General features: G+C 33.5%; 10 protein-coding genes across 10 annotated transcripts, besides 2 other annotated features; 7 read left to right on the top strand and 3 right to left on the bottom strand.

The window, feature by feature from the left end:
• Window positions 1–118: 118 nt before the first annotated feature.
• On the top strand, window positions 119–4,045 carry CMU_033790 (phospholipid-translocating P-type ATPase, flippase family protein; the record flags this gene model as incomplete). Its single annotated transcript, XM_002141307.1, has 2 exons — window positions 119–168; window positions 235–4,045. 2 exons carry the CDS (start codon window positions 119–121, stop codon window positions 4,043–4,045), a joined length of 3,861 nt encoding a protein of 1,286 aa, XP_002141343.1.
• Window positions 4,037–4,063: a sequence feature (AT_rich).
• A 163-nt stretch (window positions 4,064–4,226) lies between these two features.
• On the top strand, window positions 4,227–5,462 carry CMU_033780 (uncharacterized protein; the record flags this gene model as incomplete). The annotated part of the gene is made up of 1 exon (XM_002141306.1): window positions 4,227–5,462. One exon carries the CDS (start codon window positions 4,227–4,229, stop codon window positions 5,460–5,462), a length of 1,236 nt encoding a protein of 411 aa, XP_002141342.1.
• Window positions 5,463–5,598: 136 nt separating this feature from the next.
• Window positions 5,599–6,981, top strand: CMU_033770 (uncharacterized protein; the record flags this gene model as incomplete). Its single annotated transcript, XM_002141305.1, has 1 exon — window positions 5,599–6,981. One exon carries the CDS (start codon window positions 5,599–5,601, stop codon window positions 6,979–6,981), a length of 1,383 nt encoding a protein of 460 aa, XP_002141341.1.
• Window positions 6,982–7,503: 522 nt separating this feature from the next.
• CMU_033760 (uncharacterized protein) lies at window positions 7,504–12,318 on the top strand (the record flags this gene model as incomplete). Its single annotated transcript, XM_002141304.1, has 1 exon — window positions 7,504–12,318. The coding sequence occupies one exon, from the start codon at window positions 7,504–7,506 to the stop codon at window positions 12,316–12,318; it is 4,815 nt and encodes a 1,604-aa protein (XP_002141340.1).
• Window positions 12,319–12,330: 12 nt separating this feature from the next.
• Window positions 12,331–12,351: a sequence feature (AT_rich).
• Window positions 12,352–12,784: 433 nt separating this feature from the next.
• On the top strand, window positions 12,785–13,705 carry CMU_033750 (HhH-GDP family base excision DNA repair protein, putative; the record flags this gene model as incomplete). The annotated part of the gene is made up of 5 exons (XM_002141303.1): window positions 12,785–12,802; window positions 12,948–13,247; window positions 13,305–13,429; window positions 13,493–13,565; window positions 13,622–13,705. The coding sequence occupies 5 exons, from the start codon at window positions 12,785–12,787 to the stop codon at window positions 13,703–13,705; spliced, it is 600 nt and encodes a 199-aa protein (XP_002141339.1).
• Window positions 13,706–13,731: 26 nt separating this feature from the next.
• CMU_033740 (uncharacterized protein) lies at window positions 13,732–14,077 on the bottom strand (the record flags this gene model as incomplete). Its single annotated transcript, XM_002141302.1, has 2 exons — window positions 13,732–13,959; window positions 14,012–14,077. The coding sequence occupies 2 exons, from the start codon at window positions 14,075–14,077 to the stop codon at window positions 13,732–13,734; spliced, it is 294 nt and encodes a 97-aa protein (XP_002141338.1).
• Window positions 14,078–14,340: 263 nt separating this feature from the next.
• Window positions 14,341–16,572, bottom strand: CMU_033730 (threonyl-tRNA synthetase family protein; the record flags this gene model as incomplete). Its single annotated transcript, XM_002141301.1, has 1 exon — window positions 14,341–16,572. The coding sequence occupies one exon, from the start codon at window positions 16,570–16,572 to the stop codon at window positions 14,341–14,343; it is 2,232 nt and encodes a 743-aa protein (XP_002141337.1).
• Window positions 16,573–17,221: 649 nt separating this feature from the next.
• Window positions 17,222–17,617, top strand: CMU_033720 (histone H2B, putative; the record flags this gene model as incomplete). The annotated part of the gene is made up of 1 exon (XM_002141300.1): window positions 17,222–17,617. One exon carries the CDS (start codon window positions 17,222–17,224, stop codon window positions 17,615–17,617), a length of 396 nt encoding a protein of 131 aa, XP_002141336.1.
• A 1,077-nt stretch (window positions 17,618–18,694) lies between these two features.
• CMU_033710 (meiotic recombination protein DMC1-like protein, putative) lies at window positions 18,695–19,723 on the top strand (the record flags this gene model as incomplete). Its single annotated transcript, XM_002141299.1, has 1 exon — window positions 18,695–19,723. The coding sequence occupies one exon, from the start codon at window positions 18,695–18,697 to the stop codon at window positions 19,721–19,723; it is 1,029 nt and encodes a 342-aa protein (XP_002141335.1).
• Window positions 19,724–19,796: 73 nt separating this feature from the next.
• On the bottom strand, window positions 19,797–20,504 carry CMU_033700 (Rab7 GTPase protein, putative; the record flags this gene model as incomplete). The annotated part of the gene is made up of 2 exons (XM_002141298.1): window positions 19,797–20,240; window positions 20,307–20,504. 2 exons carry the CDS (start codon window positions 20,502–20,504, stop codon window positions 19,797–19,799), a joined length of 642 nt encoding a protein of 213 aa, XP_002141334.1.
• Window positions 20,505–20,636: the final 132 nt, after the last annotated feature.

The raw sequence follows: 20,636 nt of genomic DNA, 5'->3' as shown, positions 1-20,636 counted from the left end.
TTTATTTTAAGAAAAAGGCTAATTTGGTACTAGCGCTTTAAATATTGAGTGTCTTTATTATGGATACTTTTGTTTCGTGGTAAAAAGTTGGATTGATGCTACTAGAAAATATTGTACTATGAATATTTTCAATCGAGTATCTGCTAGATTCTCTGTTTCAAAGGCTAAGTGAGTTTTATTATTATTACTTTCTTATTTTTAACTAGTATTTAATATACATTATGCATGTCTCAGAAATATTGAAAGACCACGGCTTGTTATCATCAACAATAGACAAGTACATAGCTTTTCAGGGAATTTCATTAAAACATCAAGATATACTATCGTCAATTTCGTACCAAAGTACCTATTTGAACAATTCTGTCGACCTGTAAATTTCTATTTTCTAATTATTGCTATATTGCAAATATTTCCATCAATTACTACTACTAATAGTGTTCCTACTCTAGCATTTCCCCTAGCATTTGTATTAATTATTGGGGCAATTAAAGATGGTTGGGAGGACGTAAACAGACATAATAGTGATCTTCTTGAGAACGAAAGAGATGTCATTCGTATACGACGATTAGGATCACCAAATTTTTTCCAGCATAGAGTGATTGTCCATACTGGCTTAACTGGTAATTCTATAGGAACTCCAGACTACTCTCCACCTATTTACCAACCGGATATAAGTGTGCACCAAAAGATGGAATCAATTTTAGATCATCGTATGTCTTGGAAGCTGGCTGATTTTGGATATATTGAGGGAATAGAAGACTCTGTCTCTCGAGATTTGAAGGTTGGTGATATTGTCCTTATAAGAAATCATGAAATAGTTCCAGCGGATGTTGTCTTGTTGACTAGTTCTTCTGATTCAGGTGAAGTCTTTCTGGACACATCATCTTTAGATGGAGAGTCTAACCTGAAAAGACGCTTTTCACACAAGAGTTCATCAACAATTTTAGGATTTAATATTGAGACTGCAGTTAAACGTGCATGCATGCTTGAAGGTTTGATTGAGTGTTCACAACCTGGTAAGGATTTGCATATTTTTGATGGCACTGCTATAATCCGTTTACCTCCATCTGCTATTGAATCTATCAACTATAGTCATAAAACTGTCCAGTTTCCAATAAACTTGGATAATTTAATTTTACGTGGCTGTATTTTACGTTCAACAGAATGGGCATTAGGATGTATAGTATATGCTGGGCATGAATCAAAAATTCAGATGAATTCTTTAAAACCTCGAAAAAAGATGAGCAATGTTGATAAGCTAACAAACAAGATGGTTTTACTGGTTCTGGTATTTCTATTTACTCTTTGTTTAACTGGTGCTCTTTTAACTCAGCATTATATGAGTATTAATTTCTTTGATAGATATCCTTATCTGGGGTATTCACCTGAAAATGAAAGTTCCTTCCGTGCAACTGGTCAAGCTGTAAATCCCACTTTTGTGCCTCTGATTAGGTTTTGTACATGGCTCGTTCTACTAGCAAATATCATTCCAATTGCCCTTATTGTATCTATGAAGATTGTAAAGGCAATTCAAGGTTATTTTATTTCAAAAGATAGAGCAATGTTCAATGCAATAAGAGGAACATATGCAGCCTCTAGAAATTCAGATTTAAATGAGGATCTGGGACAAGTTAAATATCTCTTTTCTGATAAAACTGGTACATTGACAAGGAATATCATGGAGTTCAGAGCTATATCAGTCAATGGAATTAAGTATGGAATGGAACACTTTAATGAAAATGAAATATTTGAAAGTCCGATTCCTCAAGTTAATTTCTACGATGACAAAATTTTTGAGCATATATCTAAGAATAAACTTCAGAGAGACAAAATCGGTCAATTTTTGCTAAATATTGCTGTTAATAACTCAATAGTAATAGAAAACCAAACTGAAATATATAAGGAGCTACTTAAGCATAATCTTGTATCCACAACTTTGGATGATAATTTAAATATCCCTATGATTGAAGATGAGGAAGTGCCAGAGAGCAATATAAAAGCAAGAACAATAAAGTCAATACCTTTTTTATTTACAGAAGATGTAGAAGACATTTCCTCAGAGTTTATATCTGAAAAGAATATGCCAGTTATTAATTGTAAACCATTTTACTCAGCTCAATATTCTGATGAAGCAGCACTATGCTACGGTGCTCAGTACTTGGGAGTTTCATTACTGTGTATTCATCCATTAACCAAAGATCTTATTGTAAATATATTCGGACATTTGGTATATGTTGAAATTCTTGCAATTATACCCTTTACTAGTGAAAGAAGACGGAGCAGCGTTATTGCTCGTATAAAAAGTGAATACCGAGATCCTGATTCTATAGAGGATACAGATCAAGAAAGTTTCTCCTTGTTTCAAGATAGAATTGTAGTATTTTGCAAAGGTGCAGATTCGGCTATTAAACCTTTATTAAGCTGTCATGATTCTCTGAATTGCAAACTGGACTTTAAAGCTGGTGATGAAATGGCTAGTGTTGCTCTCAGAGTTCTCTGTATAGCTCAAAGAATTATATCAGAAGAAGAATTTGTTGCTTGGTATGAGAAATATTCTGCTGCATTAAACAGTGTAGAATTTAGAGATGAACAGTTGTATAAAGTTACAGAGCTCATTGAGCGAGATCTTGAACTACAAGGTGTCACAGGAGTTGAAGACAGGCTTCAGGATAATGTTCCCGAAACTATTAATTGCTTAAGGGAAGCAAATATAAGTGTATGGATGCTTACTGGAGATAGAGTTGAAACTGCAAAGGAAATAGCGAATTCTGCAGGTTTAATAACCTCAAATAATATGGTTTTTGAGTTAACACAGAAAACTTGTTATGACACAAGACAAACAAAAATACTTTTATTTGAAATAGGGAAATCTCTTGGTATTTTTTCAAATCGAAAAGATTTCTCTTGGAGAAATAATTTATTAAATTGGTTCACTAAGGATCAAAAAAGTGAAATAGAAAAATCACAAACCTCAATGGTAATTGAAGGCACCGTTTTAAATGAAGTTTTATCTGGTTCTATTACTAATACAGAAGAATTAGAACGAAATGAAGGTATAGATGAGTATGAGAAGGTTTGTTCATCATTATCATCAGTGGAACAATACCTCATTAAATTATGTTGCTTGTGTCATACTGTAGTTTTCGCTCGTTGTACACCCTCACAAAAAGGTCAAATCATCCGATTTGTCAGAAAATATATGAATGGTGTTACTCTTGCAATTGGAGATGGTGCTAATGACTGCAATATGTTGCAAATGGCAAATGTTGGTGTTGGAATTCGTGGTCTTGAGGGAAATCAAGCCTTTTTAGCTTCAGATTATGGAGTTACTATGTTTAAAGATATTCAAACACTTCTTTTTGTTCATGGGAGGCTTGCATACCGCAGAATGTGCAAATTAGCATTATATATGTTCTATAAAAATTTAACAGTTGGTATACCTATCTTTATTTATGGATATTTTAATATGTGGAGTGGAACTCGTTTATATTATGATTATTGGTACCAAGTCTACAATGTTTTGTTCTCTTCAGTACCTATAATCATAATTGCACTTTTTGATTTCGATGTCACAAAAGAGGAGTCTCTCAGTTCACCTAAAATATACTTATGTGGACCAATGAATGAGCTTTTGAACTTGAGAGTTTGTCTCATTTATCTTCTTACATCAATTTGGCACTCATTCGTAGTTTTCTTTACTCCATATATACTCTTTAGTTTCAATAGTACCAATATGTTTGGATCAACTCAGTCAGTGGTAGGTGCAACTATTTATTGCCTTATCATCATTACTGTTAATATTAAGGCACTATTAATGGCTGATCATATGCACTATTTCTTGGGTTTTGGCATATTTTTTTCATTTCTTAGTTGGATATGTTGCTTATTTGTATGCAGTTCCTCTTCAACTATTGGAAGTGATGTACTTTCACTATGGATACCCCTTGGTTGTAATGTATTTTTGTGGATTTCTCTTCTTTCTGGTTTAAGTTTTGCATTGTGGCCTGACTACTTTGTTGGAATTATTTCTAGACGGAATTATTAATATAATAAATAAAATTTACTGCATTAAACTATAGCACATAATTTACTTTAATGTATATAACAGATTTATGGTTTGACTTAATTCTTAACTTTGCTGCATGCTACAAATAAATCTAATTGGCGCCACAAGTTCCATACTTCTCTTTATCCTGTTGCCTCCAGTTAATCTTAAGCAGAAGTCTATGTCAGATAAATACAATCAACATAATCCTACTTATGGACAGATACTTCCTAGTATGACACTAGTAGCTGATGACGGTGACGATATAAATCCCCATATACCCCAATTTATTGCGAAAGTTCCATGGTATTTAACTCAGGAAAAGAAAACTTTGCAACACCAACGATTGGTTAAGTTTTCTGAGGATATGGGCTGTGATTCTAAGGTAAAAAGGGGAACAAAAGACACTAAGCCAATCAAATATCGTAAAGGAGCCTGTACAAACTGTGGAGCCTCAACTCACAAAGTTGTAGACTGCTTAGAAAGAACAAGAAAAAGAGGTGCAAAATGGACAAATACAGACTTATGTGCAGACGAACATATTCCACAAAATTGTATGAAGGAAAGAAATCTAGATGCAAAGAGAGATAGATGGAATGACTTTGATCCTAGAGATTACAAATATGTAATTGAGGAATTCGAGGCTATGGAAAGATTATCTAAAGAAAGGAGGATGAAGAAAATTGAAAAGATTTTGTCTAATGATCATACAAGCTCATTAGAGAGTAGTATAGACTGTAAACACAATAGTTTTAATAGTTACAACTTAGATGACGATACTGTGATTAAAGACTTTGATGACAAAACATTTGGTAATAAAGATGATAAAACAAGAACCACTATAAAGAATTTAAGAATACGCGAGGATACTGCAAAATACCTTATAAATTTGGACACTAACTCGGCATTTTATGATCCAAAGAGTAGATCAATGAGAGGTAATCTTGTAAAAGATTCTTCTAATTTTTCACAAGATGTATATCAAACATCAGAAGAACCCCTCAAAATCATTAAAATGGAGGCATTTGCATGGCACAAATACAAGCATGGTGAAACAGTTCACTTACAGGCTCAGCCTACTCAATTAGAGATGCTTTATAAAGAGCACTTAAGTAGGGCAAATTATGAAGCAAACACTGTACGTAATAGATTAACTGACTACTATGGAGGAGCTGAATATATTATAATGAAGGATAGTTATCAACAGACAAAATTAGGAGATTATTTTGAAGATAATAATGAGGACGTTTTAGAACATTCTCATAGTTGGAGGTATTCAAATTCCAAATACGTAGAGGATGACTATATTGCAGATCATTCATCTGTATGGGGTTCATATTATGATATTCACTTAAAGAAATGGGGTTTTCGTTGCTGTAGGCAAACAAATAAACTCTTATCTTGCTCTAATGTATAATCTTTTTTTACATATTCTCTTAAAAATGTACTAGGAAATCTAACATTTCAACATACTTAAGCTGGTTTAAGCGCGAGGCACGTTGACCGCAGATTAACAATCCGGAGTGTTCTTTGAATTTGGATTCTCAAAAGTAATGAACTCTCCAAGCTCTTTATCTTCAGATAGTAGTGACTGGGATAACAATTGGGATATCCAGTATAATATCCCTATTTATTGTGAGCATAGAATCCAAGGAGATTTAATAACTTCTTGCCACTGGTTATCGTCTCATAATGATAGAGAGTCTCTAGATCCAAATTATTCCTCAAAAAACTATGAAGAATTTAAATTACCTGAATTCATTAATCCTATTAAAACAGTTCCTGGGCAATATATAGAGAATGATTACCAAGTTAAATATGAAGATAGCGTAAATTCAGTTACTGACAACTCAGGGGAAACAACTTTTGCTAGTATATCCATCCCATCCTGTGCTACTCATAAATTGCAGTATTGTGCAAGGTTATTCATGGAATATATGGAAGAAGACATATCAAAACTCATGTGGTCTGTTGAACAGCAGTTTCAGGAATGTGTTATGACAAAAGACTCAAAAAGACAAAGAAACCATGGATTCAGCTTGGAAGAAATAGCTGAAATAAATTCAGTTGAACAGAAGAAGTACAAACTTCACATTATTATAGGGATTTTACAGCATATTGCACTCATGACAGAGAAAATAGCTATGGTTGAACTCTCAAATGCTAAAGATGAGCTAGAAAAAGTGCGTTTTTTACGTTCCAATATTAGTGAAGCTTTTTTGAAACTTCAAAATGAAAATTCTGTTGAAGAATCTATTGTTTCTGATTATTTAAAGTGGTATGATTTTCCAAGAAGTAATATTGAGATAGGTAAAATCAGGAAAAGCAAGCGAATTCAAGCGAAAGTTCTTGAGGAAGAAGCAAATGCCTGTGATTCTACTCCAAAAAGTGAATTACTTCATATACACTCAATACAAGATGAAACGAATCAATATTGTTTCTGCAAACTCAGTGTACTAGATAATATGATTAGATGTGAGTCAGGGTCTAATTGTATATTTGGTGTTTGGTTCCATTTCATGTGTGTCAAAATATTTAGTGAGCCGCAAAGTGCGTGGTTTTGTCCTGGGTGTATAAAAGATGAGAATTATCGTCCTTTATGGGAACCTATATTAAGGAAAGTTCCCAATCTCAATACCTGTGTTTCAAAAGGTAGTAGTGAATCAATAAAATTAGAAGAGATTCAGATACCAAATATTCATAAAAAGAAATCTACTGAACGAAAAAGAAATAGAAGTTTGGATGGTTGTACTAGGAAGAAAAGTTCTAAAATTATTAATAATTTGAGATATAAGACAACCAAATTTGAAAGTCAAAGGGAATATTCTGGTTTATCTGTTGATAAGCTTGATAGAAAGAATCAATCATCATTGCAAGAGTTTGTATTAAATGTTACTCGCCAAGGTCCTGACTCTTTACAAGCAATATTGAAATGAAGTATAGAGCCTGTTTTCTTTCTATTTATACCTGTAAAGTCACTTTTAAGGCACAAATCATAGCGAGATTAATTAGATACTACCAATATGGGCTCATGCTATATAATAATAGAATTTGCAATCCTCGAAAGGATTTATACAAGGAGCACCAATTTAAAATTTACTAGACAGTTAATTTTTATTACGTCTCGAGGTAAACACTACTATAATTCAAGGTCAGTGTGAATTTACTACTTGTCACTTTCTCAATAATCTCTTAAAATTCATTAGTTCATTCAAAGATAGGAAATTACACCCCACCAAGTTACATGTTAAAACTCTATTTCGATTGAGTCAATTAAATAATTTCTTACTTCTGTCTACTTCTTAGAAATGAACGAGTGTATATATATATATATAAAGTATAATTAGTGGCAAATTTGAATCTTTGCCAACTAATTGGTTTTAGTTTCGGTAGAACTTATTCACAATCAAGTTTGAAAATATCTCCTTAAGTCAATATTACCGGTTTTTGCATGTCGCATGCAATATTGCTTCGTACCGGTGTTCTCCAGATGCAGTAACTGCAACTTATACTTAGCTACTATATTAAGAATATATCGATGGATTTGTAACTTTTTTTGTTGTAGTGTGAAGGTATCTATTTTACTGACATTCATTCAATCGGGAGTATCTTTAAGAGAAATGAGACGGAGGGAATTATCTTTTTTAGTCATATTATGCTGTATACTAACATTTACTGATTGTATAGTGCAGAGTGATTCAAATTACTATTTCTTTAGAGCAGCAGAATCTACATCTACACTAGTAGGAACATCTTATAATGGAGAATATGATGCAGTAAATGCACTCACGCCTAGTAGTAGTGAATGGCGTTCTGCAAGTGGATTAACATCAGATCAACAAGTAATCTTTATGGCAAACCTTCCTGCAACTGCCAGGGTTATTGGTATAAAAATTATTTGGAGTTTTAGTCCGAAAGAAACGCAAATTCAAATATCCCCTGATGGTATCAATTACCATATTGCTATTCCATTCCGTCACGCAACACAAAATTTAAAAGAGTACACTGAAGATTTTATATTTGATCATTCCCAAGACATTAAAGCTATAAAGGTTCAAATGAGAAGTAATATAAACGAGTTCATTGGAATTAGACAAATTGTTGCAATAGGAAATGGATCACCTCTTGCAATGATAATATCTGGTATAACTGATCCAAAAGGTGATAATTGCCTACAAGTTTCTGGTGGCAGAATTCAACAGGAATTTGCACCAGTTGAGTTAGATTCATGTGTTTATGGTATAGCAGCCGGAGATGGCCGTGAACTGTGGAAGATTAGACCAAATGGCCAAATTGTCAGCGCCCTAAGTAATCCTCCAAAGTGCCTAGCTGTTGCAAATGGTGACTTATCTCATGAATCTCCACTGGTAATTCAAGATTGTGAATTAGCAGAACAGGCTCAAGATGGTAGATCATATTGGGATTTTAATGATTTCTCTCAGTTGCATGTAAAAGGAACAAATGCATGTATTTATCAAAAAAACGTAGTTGGAAATAGTGTTGGTGTGACTATATTACATCTTAATGGAACTGCCTCTTCAGTTATGGATGCACTGCATCTACCTGAGTCTGCTTTTGATGGAGATATTGCAACTTATTGGGTTTCTGCTGCATTTGATGACGCATCAGAACATAGGGTAGCGATGGATTTATCAACTGGAAGTAAGTATGAAATAAGAAATATTCGAATAGATTGGGAATTCCCACCAATTTCATATGCAATTGTTGCCAATATAGATGGAAGTATAACAGAAGTAACTAGAGTTGAAGGTAATCCACTGAACATAACTTTAAATGATATGGGGGGTATTACTACCAGTCATATTAGAATAATAATGGAAAAACCACATCCTCGATATGGAAAATTTTCAGGCAAATATTTATATGGAATAAGAGAAGTTGAAGTTTTAACTAATAACTTGAACTCAGTTATAACATTTTGCAAAGATGCTGCAACAAGTAATGATGCTAGAGATAAATATTTTTTAAATTACGTTGAAGAGTTTAATGCAAAGGCATCTGATATGGTTAAGAGTGCAGTAAGAGATGTACTATTAAGAACAAGGAATCTTGGGTCTTTAAGTGATAGAATAAATATATTATTACCCTCAGTTGAAGAGTGTTATTTTGAAAAAAGAGATTATCTTGATAGATTAGAAGAATATAGAAGTGAAGCAAAAAGGCTTACAGAAGAGCTGGAGGTAATTCAAGGAGATAGTACAGAGTATTTAGAAAACAGACAAATGGGTGATGTATTTACTATTCCAGCTGAAGATTGTTATGCAATAGCTGCAAAAAATCCAAGTGCTGTTTCAGGATTTTACTGGATTTTACCTCGATGTGCTCCTGAACCATTAAGAGTGTGGTGTGACATTAAGCATGGTGCTTCTTATTACATTTGGAATAATAATGCTATACCAGGAATGTCAACATTTATCTCATCTGTTTCAGATATAAGACGTTCTTGTTCTCAAGTTGGTTTGGAACCACTAGTGCTACATAGTGCAGAACAAATTACTAATATAAGAATAGCTTTGAACAAAATGGGCTTTAAAATAACTGAAGGTAGTGGCATACCACTAGCTGTTGATTATGGCTGCAATCATGGAAAATGTTCCGGGTCATTCCAAGATTTAAATGATGGAAGTAATGACTTGTCAAGTTTGGTTTTATCACTTGCTTCACCTGAATCAACAGCTACATCATTATTCGGAAATGACGCAGTTGGTCTAGGATTCAGTGAACATTACTTGAGTTTTTTTGACTTAAAAACCTCAGATATAGTTGGAATAGTATGTTCAACAAATGTCCTATTAAGTCAAAAGCAAATAAATCATGTGGATATTGATTGTAATACAGTTGCATACAAAAACCCCATTTTTGAAGGACCAATAAATACTAATATTGTTGTACAGTGTCCACCAGGTTGCTCAGAATATGATACTCCTGTATTCGGTAATAATGGGTTATACTCAGAAAAGAGTTCTGTATGCCGTGCTGCTATCCATTTTGGAGTGATTTCATCGGAAATAGGTGGAATATTTAGTGTTGGTTTAGAAGGACCAAAAAATTCTTTTGATAGCTCATTAAGGAATGGTATCAACTCCAAAAGCATTGCTGGAAGTCCTAATAGGAGTTTAAGAGTCGGTCCAATTGCTAAAGATTGCCCGATAGATATATTTTCAAAATCACCAACTGCATTTTATCAAGTAGGATTTTCGAATACCTTACAAGACAAAAAATATGAATCCTTACATACAGAGACAACTTTACATGATGAACAATCATTTATTAAAAGAAATACGTTTGAAATAATTAATACAAATCCTTATATTGCAGATATTTTGAGAGAAGCCTTAAACTATATTGACGAATCTTATGGAATAGATCCATTGATAACTACAGCAACTCAGGAACAATCAATGGTAGCTGCTACAGAATTGAAGAAAAGACTTAAGCCAGTCGAGTCCTTAGTGAAAAGTCAATCACCAAAAATTTTAGATGTAGTTAATGAAGTTGATGATATAGCAAACGATCTACTGAAGGTAACAGGAGTATATCAGTCAATTCTAAAGGAGTTAATTGATAAATTAGATGATGCGGAGTCAATTCACTCTTCTCAAATTGGCTTTCAAAGCTTTAAATTGGACTATAAGGAAATGCCATTTGAACATACATTTTTGGTCTACGATATGCCAAGGACACAACGAGGACCCAGTGACTGGGGATACACAACTACTCCAATAAATGGAAGATCAAAAGTTTTAGGTCAAAATTCGCCAATATCTGGATACTCAAATCATTCTCCTAGAGGTACATATGTACAAGTGAAATATAGGAGATTTTTTGATTTTGATTTTAGTGTTGATGTATATCCTCCTATATCTGGGGTTTTTGGAATTGGATTTAGAATTCGTGATTTTTCAAATATGTATCTGCTTGAATTTAATCAAGAAGAAGAAACTGTGAGGTTAATACGTATGAAAGATGGGATAACATATATTTTAGATGATCAAAGTCTTAGTTTAAAGGAGAAGGAATTCTCTACAATAAAAATAACAGCTCAACGAGATCGCATATATATATTTATTGGTAATGTAAATATGAAAGTTTTAGATGAAGGACTATTGTCAGGTACAATTGGATTTTATAGCAATGGAGTTGCAGGTGGTGTTTACTTTGACAATATTGAAGTTCGTGCAATGCCATGCAAGAAATTCTTCTTTTCTTCTCCACCTAGGTCTCCAAGATGTTCTAACTTTAAGCAATGCTACTTGTCAACTTTAGAATCAAATTTTGATACTAAAAATCAAGGAAATAACTGGGAGTATAAAAAATTGTATAAAGGAAGAGCAAATGTATTGATGCAATCTTCACCACTTGATACTAGAATAATGTTAAAAGAGTCACACACATGTAAAGATGGATATTTTTCATTTGACTTTTACCCAACTTGTGGTGAGGGCGTAGTTTATGGAATATTTCGTTATTTAGATGGAAATAATTATCACAAACTTGAGATTAGGCATAAAGAAACTAAATTACTAAAACAAGAGGATGGATATGAAATTCAATTAGCATTATCTAGAACTGGATTCTCTTTAGACAGGTGGAATACATTATTAATTAATTTTGAAAAGGAAGTAATCTATATATATAAGACAAGCTATAACGGTGATAATGAACTTTTACTTGTAGCCAACTCCAACACTACAAATAATGAACATGGAAGAATTGGCATTGGTTCTTCAAATTGCGCAAATGTAGCATTTGATCATTTATCTATAAAACCATTCTATGTCAACATTAGGAATGATCATTCGGGATTAAAGCAGGAAGATGAGGAATCAATCTATTCATCTTGCATAGGTAAAAGACACACTCTGGAGAGGAAGGGACATTGTGAAACAATATTTCACAAATCTCATCAAAAAGTATCATCTTGTTTGAGTAACTACTGCTCTACATGTTGCAACTTCTATACAAATATATTAGATAAAAAGTACTACGACAATTGCAATACAAAGTGCTCCGAAGATAATTTGACTGTAGAGGATTCAGTCCGCAATCATGTATTATTATTGGCAAAGTGCCTCTCCAGAACAGGGAAAAGTTTTGACTTGTGCTCAGAGAAAGACAATTCATGTGCAAAAAATATCTGTGATCTGTGCTGTGAAAGTTCAACCAACAATATGAATGTAGATATACATCGCACTGTAGTATCTGATTGTCAAGCTCAGTGCTATTATAAATTTGGAGGAAAAAATGAATAGTAAAAAAAAGACTAAATAAAAATTAAATATATAGTGAATACTATTGAAAACAAATTTGTCTCCAGTTTTCTTTCTATTTCATCTGTATAATCCTACATGTGTACGTATTGTCTTTTAACTTATTGATACTTCTAAACCTACAAATTTTGGAGAACTAAAAATTTGATACAATTTACATCTCTTTGATTAATGCCATCAAATAGAAAATATAAGGAACTGAGCGAGGATAACCTTGTAAATTTCTTACCAATTTGGGAGGGTAAGTATTCTTATTTTTTACTTAGAATTTCCAAGATATAGAACTGAATATAGTATTGCACAAGATAACTACTTTTATTCTAAAATTTTGCAGCTGTAACTTCTTTTAGAGAGAAGGTAATCTAATAGGTACACATCGAGTAGCTGATGTATGATTGATTCACTTCTATTTATCGATAAACTTAGAATATTGCTCCAGTAGACATTTATGGATGTGAGACATTTGGTAAGTGTTGAGAATTACATTAAAGAAGATATATATCACTTTTGAATAATCTGATTAGCTGATATTAGTTTACCAGATGATGAACGGGTAAGTAAGAGTAAAAACAATTAGTAGTATGAACGAAAACTTACGTAGTTTTCTTTAGCACTTCCATATCTTGGTTTCTACCCTTCTTTCAAGTCAAACAAAGGATGAATCTACAGCTGCTTGTATGAATCGTTTGAAGAAACATGGGTTGACTCCTCAGATAATATGTGAAATGTCTATAGACTCCTTGACGAAAATTCTTTATGGTGTTGGTTTCCACAATAATAAAGCAAAATACCTAAAGGAAGTTTCTAAAATAATTATTGAAAGCTATTCAGGAAAAGTTCCTGACAAATATGAACAATTAATTAGCCTTCCGGGGATAGGCCCCAAAATGGCGAACTTAGTATTACAGACTGTGAGTTTATAATATTTATTTCACCTTCAGTAATTCAGTAATTTACAATATTTATAGGCTTTCAACAAGGTAAATGGGATTTCAGTAGATACCCATATGCATCGCATCTTCAATCGTATTGGGTGGGTAAAAACTAAGTCACCAAATGAAACAAAATATCATATGGAAAAGAGGCTACCTCAGTAAGTAAAGTCCCTAATACAAGCTTTGTTAAAGCATCTTATGTACTTCTTCATCTCATGAAGTTCCTATTGGAGACTTGTTAACAAGGTATTTGTAGGGTTTGGACAAATAATATGTAGACCAGTTAATCCTAAGGTAATTTAAACGTAGCATGTAAATATATCTATCCTAATGCTCAACTATTTCTTCAGTGCAGTGAATGTGTCATCAGGGCACTTTGCTCTCATGGACGAAGAAGGCATAAAACAGGTACTATAGAAATGAAGTACGAATAACTTCTAGAATAATTAGTTAATATTCTCTAAAGTGTAGACCTAATACTACTTTGAGTATCTATAGTTTCTGATGCTCCTGAGTCTGCAAATAGTACAGCATTTTGATTTGGAACGCTGGTCTTACTGCCTATGTCATGCCAAGCTGGATTCACCTCGTAATATCTTCTTATACAATTCTCTTTTAAGGGGTATACACTGTCTTTCACAACTTCTTTTGTAACTATCAAGGCAGTGCGGAATTGATTTCCTAACAACTTTTATCAATATTAATATCAAATTTTCCTTTGCCAACAGCTCGTAACTTACCCCAAGTCCATTTAGTATAGTTTCAAAAGCTACTCCACATGTCCCCTTTTTCTTATCAGAGGTCATTGATTTTTAAGTACCATATTAAATCCATTCAAATGATCGCTTTGTATAAGACATTAGGGGGGTTCACGTACACGTCGCACATGCATTTTCAATTATCCATGATCTACAATTATTTTTGTTGATACGTAGATCAATTATATCAATAGTAATTCTAAAGGTATACCAATTAAAAAAAAAAAAGTTTTTAGCTTTGTAAAAATAGAAATGAGTAACATCTAATTTCTTTCAATCTAAGCCTTATTTACTCAATATTATACTACATATTAGATTTTATCTGACCTCGGAGGTCCTAATAATTTAAATTCTGCAATCAAGTCACTAAGGATCATATTGCGTTGGGAAGTTGAAGAGTCACGAGATCTAACAGTGATAGATCCACTTTTCGCCTCATTTTCACCTACTATAAGCATAAAGTTCCACTGTAATAACTGAGCCTCACGAATTTTTCTATTAATTGTTGAGCTGCTGTAATCTGCACCTACATCATAGCCCATGCAGCATAGTTCACTTTCAATTGATTTGGCATAGTCATGGCTCTTCTCAGATATAGGAAGTACTATTGCTTGTCTTGGTGATAGCCAAAATGGTAATTTCCCACCTGTATTTTCTAAGATAACAGCTACCATTCTCTCTATACTACCTAGAATGGCTCTGTGAATAATAACTGGCCTCTTGTATCCTGGTTTGAGTTCCTCATCCAAGTTATGATCACCTCCTTCAGTAAGAATATTATCATCAGATCTATACTGAAGATTGAACCTAATTGGTAGCTGAAAATCTAATTGAATAGTACCACATTGGTGAGGACGTTTAAGTGCATCCCAGAGCATAATATCAATTTTCGGACCATAAAAAGCACCATCTCCTTCGTTCACTTTCCATTGGTAACCCGTTCTATTCAATGCAAGTTTTAGTGAGTTTTCAGCATCTTCCCATTTCTCACGAGTTCCTAAGTGTTCTTTTGGCATTGTACCAAGATATAGGTTGAATGAAAATCCCAATTTATCATAGACAAAAAACAAAAACTCGAGTGCAGCAAATACCTCAGATTGGATTTGTTCAGCTGTACAGAAAATATGAGCATCATCCTGTTGAAATCTCCGAACTCTAGTTAACCCATTTAGGGCTCCAGATAATTCATTGCGATGAAGCACACCAAAATCTGCCATTCTAATTGGTAGCTGTTTGTACGATGGGTTCATATGACGAAAAATAATACAGTGACCAGGGCAATTCATAGGTTTAAGACCCCATTCCTTTTTTTCTACTTCAAAGAGAAACATATTTTCCTTGTATGCAAAGTAATGACCCGATGTTTTCCATAAATCACAACTGAAAATATTCGGTGTAACTACTTCTTCAAAACCACGTATACGATATTCTGATCGGATAAATTCAATCATTTTATTATATATTCTCGCTCCCGGTGGAAGCCAAAAACATGATCCTACTGAGGCATTTGTATCAAAAAAAAATAGATTTAGATTTGAGCCGATAACTCTATGATCACGTTTTTTAACCTCTTCTAAAAATTCAATATAATCGTCTAAACTTTTTTTATCAGGATATGATATACCATAAACGCGTTGCAAACTGTCATTTTCCGTGCATCCCAACCAATTACATGCAGAATTCTTTGTAATCTTAAAGGCCTTTATTATTCCAGTATGTGGCACATGAGGTCCCATACAAAGGTCAATAAAATTGCCACATCTGTAAACAGTAGTCTTTCCATTCTCAGGAACTTTAGATGATATTAGAGAGAGCTTGAAAGGATTATCTTGGAAAAGTTCTAATGCTTCTTCTTTTGAACAAACTAGTCTTTCAAAGGACTGTTTCTCTGATATAACTTTCTTAGCACATTGTTCAATAATTGGGTAGTCATCTTTTGATACACTATTATTACCCATATATGAATCATAGTAAAAACCAGGGGATAGTGCTGGGCCAATTGTTAATAAACTTCCAAATTCATTCTCCATACATTGACCTAAGATGTGAGCAGAAGAGTGCCAAAATACACTTTTTGCTTCAAGGGTATCAAATTTAAGTAGTTTTAGTTCACAATCAGTTTCTAATGGTCTCGTCATATCCCAAAGTTTCCAACCTTGTATATCTTTATCATAGTTTGAAGTTAAACATTCTTCAAAATCAGTCTCAATTACAGATATATTTGACTCTATTGGTGTTATATATCTTATATTTGCCACTATACATTCTTCTACAAGTCTTTTAGATATAGTTTTAGCAATATCCATTGGTGAAGTTAGAAATCTTATACCAGACCTAATACTTCCATCAGCAAGAGTTATAGAGATAGGATCATTCCTAGCTGCTATCTCTTGGATCTCCTTGTCTTGTTTAGCATATAATACTTTAAATAAAGAAAGCCTCCGATCAATAAATGAAGGGTTTTTACAAAGTTCAAAGTCGCCACCTATTAGCCTATTAAGTTGTAGTGACTTTGCAGTTCCTTGTTCTGCTCTCCTATTCATATTACAAATAAATAAAAAATTTAAGAGAGCTTAAAAAAAAAGTGATTCTTAAGATATATTGTATAAAGAAGTTTTAGTATTTCAGCAAATTTATAGTAGACTTATGTCAGTTATTATACTTAGACGAGAACATTATAGTTTATGAGCGCCCTCCTCTTCAGCTAGTAGTTAAAAGGTCTAACATCAGTAAATAAGCGCAAACATAAAAGTGGTAAAAAAGTATAGAAGGGGGGGGGGTGATTGTATTGCGGAAGTAGAATATAGTTCATTGGTAGTTTTACCTTCTTAAAAGGCTATATTGAATTTTGTTTACATCTTGCCTTTAATTTATACTTCATGCAGTACATAAGACCACCCTCTTAGCTCCATTTTGTCCCTTGATAGTTAGATAAGATAGCACAAGTAAATTGTTTGCAATTACTGACAAAGTGTAAATTTAGTTGTTCTGAAAAAGTAGTATAGAACTATTTTACATTGTGATGTTTGTGATCTCTGAATATAAGATACATACAATAAGACGGGATACATGACACTCGTACTGATCTAGCCATGTGGGTTTAGCAGTAGAAGGTTTGCCGCGCCTTTCCACTTAGAAGATAGGCTAATTGGATGAGATTCAAATCTTTCAAATTCGAATTAGTTGTTAAAGATGTCTGGAAAAGGTGGAAAAGCCGTGAAAGGTCCTGCTCAGAAGCAACAAGCAGCAAAGAAAACAGCTGGTAAGTCGCCTGCTGATGGAGGAAAGAGGAAACGTCGGAAGAGAACGGAATCTTTTGCTTTGTATATATACAAAGTTCTGAAACAAGTACACCCTGAGACAGGAATAAGCAAGAAAAGCATGAGCATTATGAATTCATTTATTAATGATGTCTTTGATAGGCTTTCAGCCGAAGCAGTGAAATTGGTTCAATACAACAAAAAGAGAACTTTATCTAGTAGAGAAGTCCAAACTTCTGTACGTTTAATGCTACCTGGTGAGCTCTCTAAACATGCTGTTTCTGAGGGCACTAAAGCAGTAACTAAGTATACCTCTGCCTCTGCTTAATTAGAGTAATATAGATCTTTGATGTTCTGTATCTTCAAAAGGTAGAAAGGGGGGAAAGGCACTAGAATAAATTTATGTAAACCTATCCATAGTATAGTTAATTTACTAATAGTTTTGGGGTTTTCTAATTGTTCTAGAACACCAACTTTATTTTAGAGCTATTGTGTATAACTACTTGTTCCATGTATCCTCTAAGGTCTAAAAACACTTATAGTTGTCAGTTCTTTAGTACTGGATTACTGCTTATCTTCATCTTCTCAAGATAGAGGTGGAGGTCATCTAGATCTTGTTGAATTTGTAGCTTGAGTGATGTTTTCGAAGTCAAAATGAACCTGAGAAGTATTAGATGGTAATATTTAATTGAGAATTAGTTGTATAAACCTACATCCTAGAGACTTCTTTATACATCTTTGCATACTCTTCTGCTTCATTAATCTAGAAAAAAAAATAAAATTGTTTATTTCCTGTGTATAGTGCCCTCTATGAAATTCTTACAGATTGAATTGCAGCTTCTTTTGCTTTAATAGCCATTGTCGTCTTAAGTATTTTATTTTGTAGGGTCTGTTTGTGATATATCATAGATCTACATGAATCATTCATTTATAACAAATATTAGGACTAATAATTTTATATTAGTAGGGTAAAAGTATTTAAAAAAAGAAGTGGAGCAGAAAGCAGCAACTCCTCACTACACTTAAGCGCTAGTATCTCTTGCGATTGAAGATCGCAATTTATACTTAATAGTTGGTCAAGGTGTTATAATAACCATTAAGAAATATTTACTGAACAATCTAAGTAAGATTCACATTACTATATAGGAATATATTTGTATAATAGTATTAGCCTTAGTATACTGAAAGAAAGAACAAATATATCTATAATTGATCATAAATAACAAATTATAGAGCAAATATACTTTAATACATTTCCATAAGTGGAGCTTGTTTCCCCATTATCTAATTGTTGAAGCATGCAATAATCATGCATTGCATGCAATTATGGCTTCCTTCTTAATAAAATCAGGACTACTACAACAGCTTTTATATAATTAACTAGTTTAAACTAGTAATAAATAAAATGAGCTCATTTTGTCAATCTAAATCAGTTGCAAAGCAAGTACTGGCAAATGTGAACAATGATGATGTATATGTTGAAATTGAGAAACTTCAATCAGCTGGTATTAATGTAGCAGAAATTAACAAGCTAAAGGCTGCTGGTTTGTGTACTGTACTCAGCATAATTCAAGCAACAAAAAAGGAGCTATGTAATATAAAAGGTTTATCAGAGGCTAAAGTCGAAAAAATTGTTGAGGCAGCTCAGAAACTAGAACAAGTTTCAAGTTTTCAAACAGGTACGGAAGTCCTTGCAAAACGACAGAATATTCTCCGAATTACTACAGGAAGTGAACAATTTGATAAAATGCTACTTGGGGGATTTGAAAGTATGTGCATAACAGAAATATTTGGTGAAAATAGGTGTGGGAAAACACAAATATGCCACACATTATGTGTAACAGCTCAATTACCTACAGAAATGAGTGGGGCTAATGGTAAAGTTTGCTTTATTGACACAGAAGGTACCTTCAGACCAGAAAGAATTGCTAAAATATCCGAAAGATTTGGTTTGCAAGGAGACGTTACTCTTGATAATATTCTATATGCTAGAGCTTACACTCATGAGCATCTAAACCAGCTAATCAGCGCAGCTGCAGGGAAAATGATTGAAGAGCGTTTCGCTTTATTAATTGTTGATTCTATTATTGCACTTTTCAGGACAGAATTTTCTGGTCGTGGTGAGTTAGCAGAAAGACAGCAAATACTAAACAAGACTCTCAGCAAGTTAAATAAGCTAGCAGATCAATTTAATATCGCTGTTGTAATGACTAACCATGTAATGGCTGATCCAGCTGGAGGAATGACTTTTATGCCCAATATAGCGAAACCAGTTGGAGGCCATATAATTGGTCACGCGTCACATGTACGTTTGAGTTTACGAAAAGGGAAGGGAGAGCAAAGGGTTTGCAAAGTATATGGATCTCCTCACCTTCCTGAATCTGAATGTGTGATACAGCTATCTGACGGAGGGATTATTGATCCAAGTGATTAATGATTAGATTTAGTGAAAATTGACTATATTGAATTAAATTACAATCGATACTTAGATATTTTATACACCTAAATTAGCATGAGCATCCTGAAAGCCCAAATTCTTGTTGGTTCTGATTATTCAATGTGAGTGGTTCAGGAAAATAAGCTTGTTCATCAGTTGTTTCTCTACTTAGTGCTCTACGTCCTATCTCTTCAAATGCTTCATCAACATTCGTAGCATTCTTAGCAGATGTTTCGAAATATTGAATATGTTTACCTTTACACCATGCTAAGGCTCTTTGTGAGCTTACTTTTCTTGATTTCTGATCTAAGTCTAATTTATTCCCAATTACTACAAAAGGGAAGCAATTAGGATCTTTAGGTGCAGCTTGTATCAAGAATTCCTCTCTCCAGGCTTCTAACCCATCAAAAGATTTTGGATTGGTCATGTCGTAGACTAGAGCACAACAGTCAGCTCCTCTATAAAAAGCAACTCCCAGTGATTGAAATCTTTCTTGGCCTGCAGTATCCCAAATCTAAAGAGAAATAGGAGAGAAAGTTAGCTGAAGTTATGTATTATTATTTTAAATACAAGTACTCACCTGCAAAGTTACTAATTTGTTGTCAATTACGATATCTTTTGTTAGGAAATCAGCACCAATAGTTGCTTTATATTGCATTGAGAACTTCTTATTGACATACTGGTTCATTAGTGATGTCTTCCCAACTCCACTATCACCTAAAATTATTACTTTGAGTAGAACTCTTTTGCGATTTGACCTACTTGACGAAACAGCCATTTTGTATGAAGTGAGGAGTTTGAGCGTGAATGATCCAACCAGCAAAGCGACCTAAGGCGCTCAGGTGAATAAACGCTGTAACGCGCTACGCCAGTGTGAGTGAAGGAATAAAAATATCCTAGAGAAGTTAAC

Source organism: Cryptosporidium muris, genomic scaffold (genome assembly GCF_000006515.1).
Source record: "Cryptosporidium muris RN66 scf_1106632373451 genomic scaffold, whole genome shotgun sequence".
NCBI classification, from domain to species: domain Eukaryota; phylum Apicomplexa; class Conoidasida; order Eucoccidiorida; family Cryptosporidiidae; genus Cryptosporidium; species Cryptosporidium muris.
The sequence above is the reverse complement of the archived record's forward strand: the minus strand, read 5'-3'. Positions and strand labels throughout refer to the sequence as shown.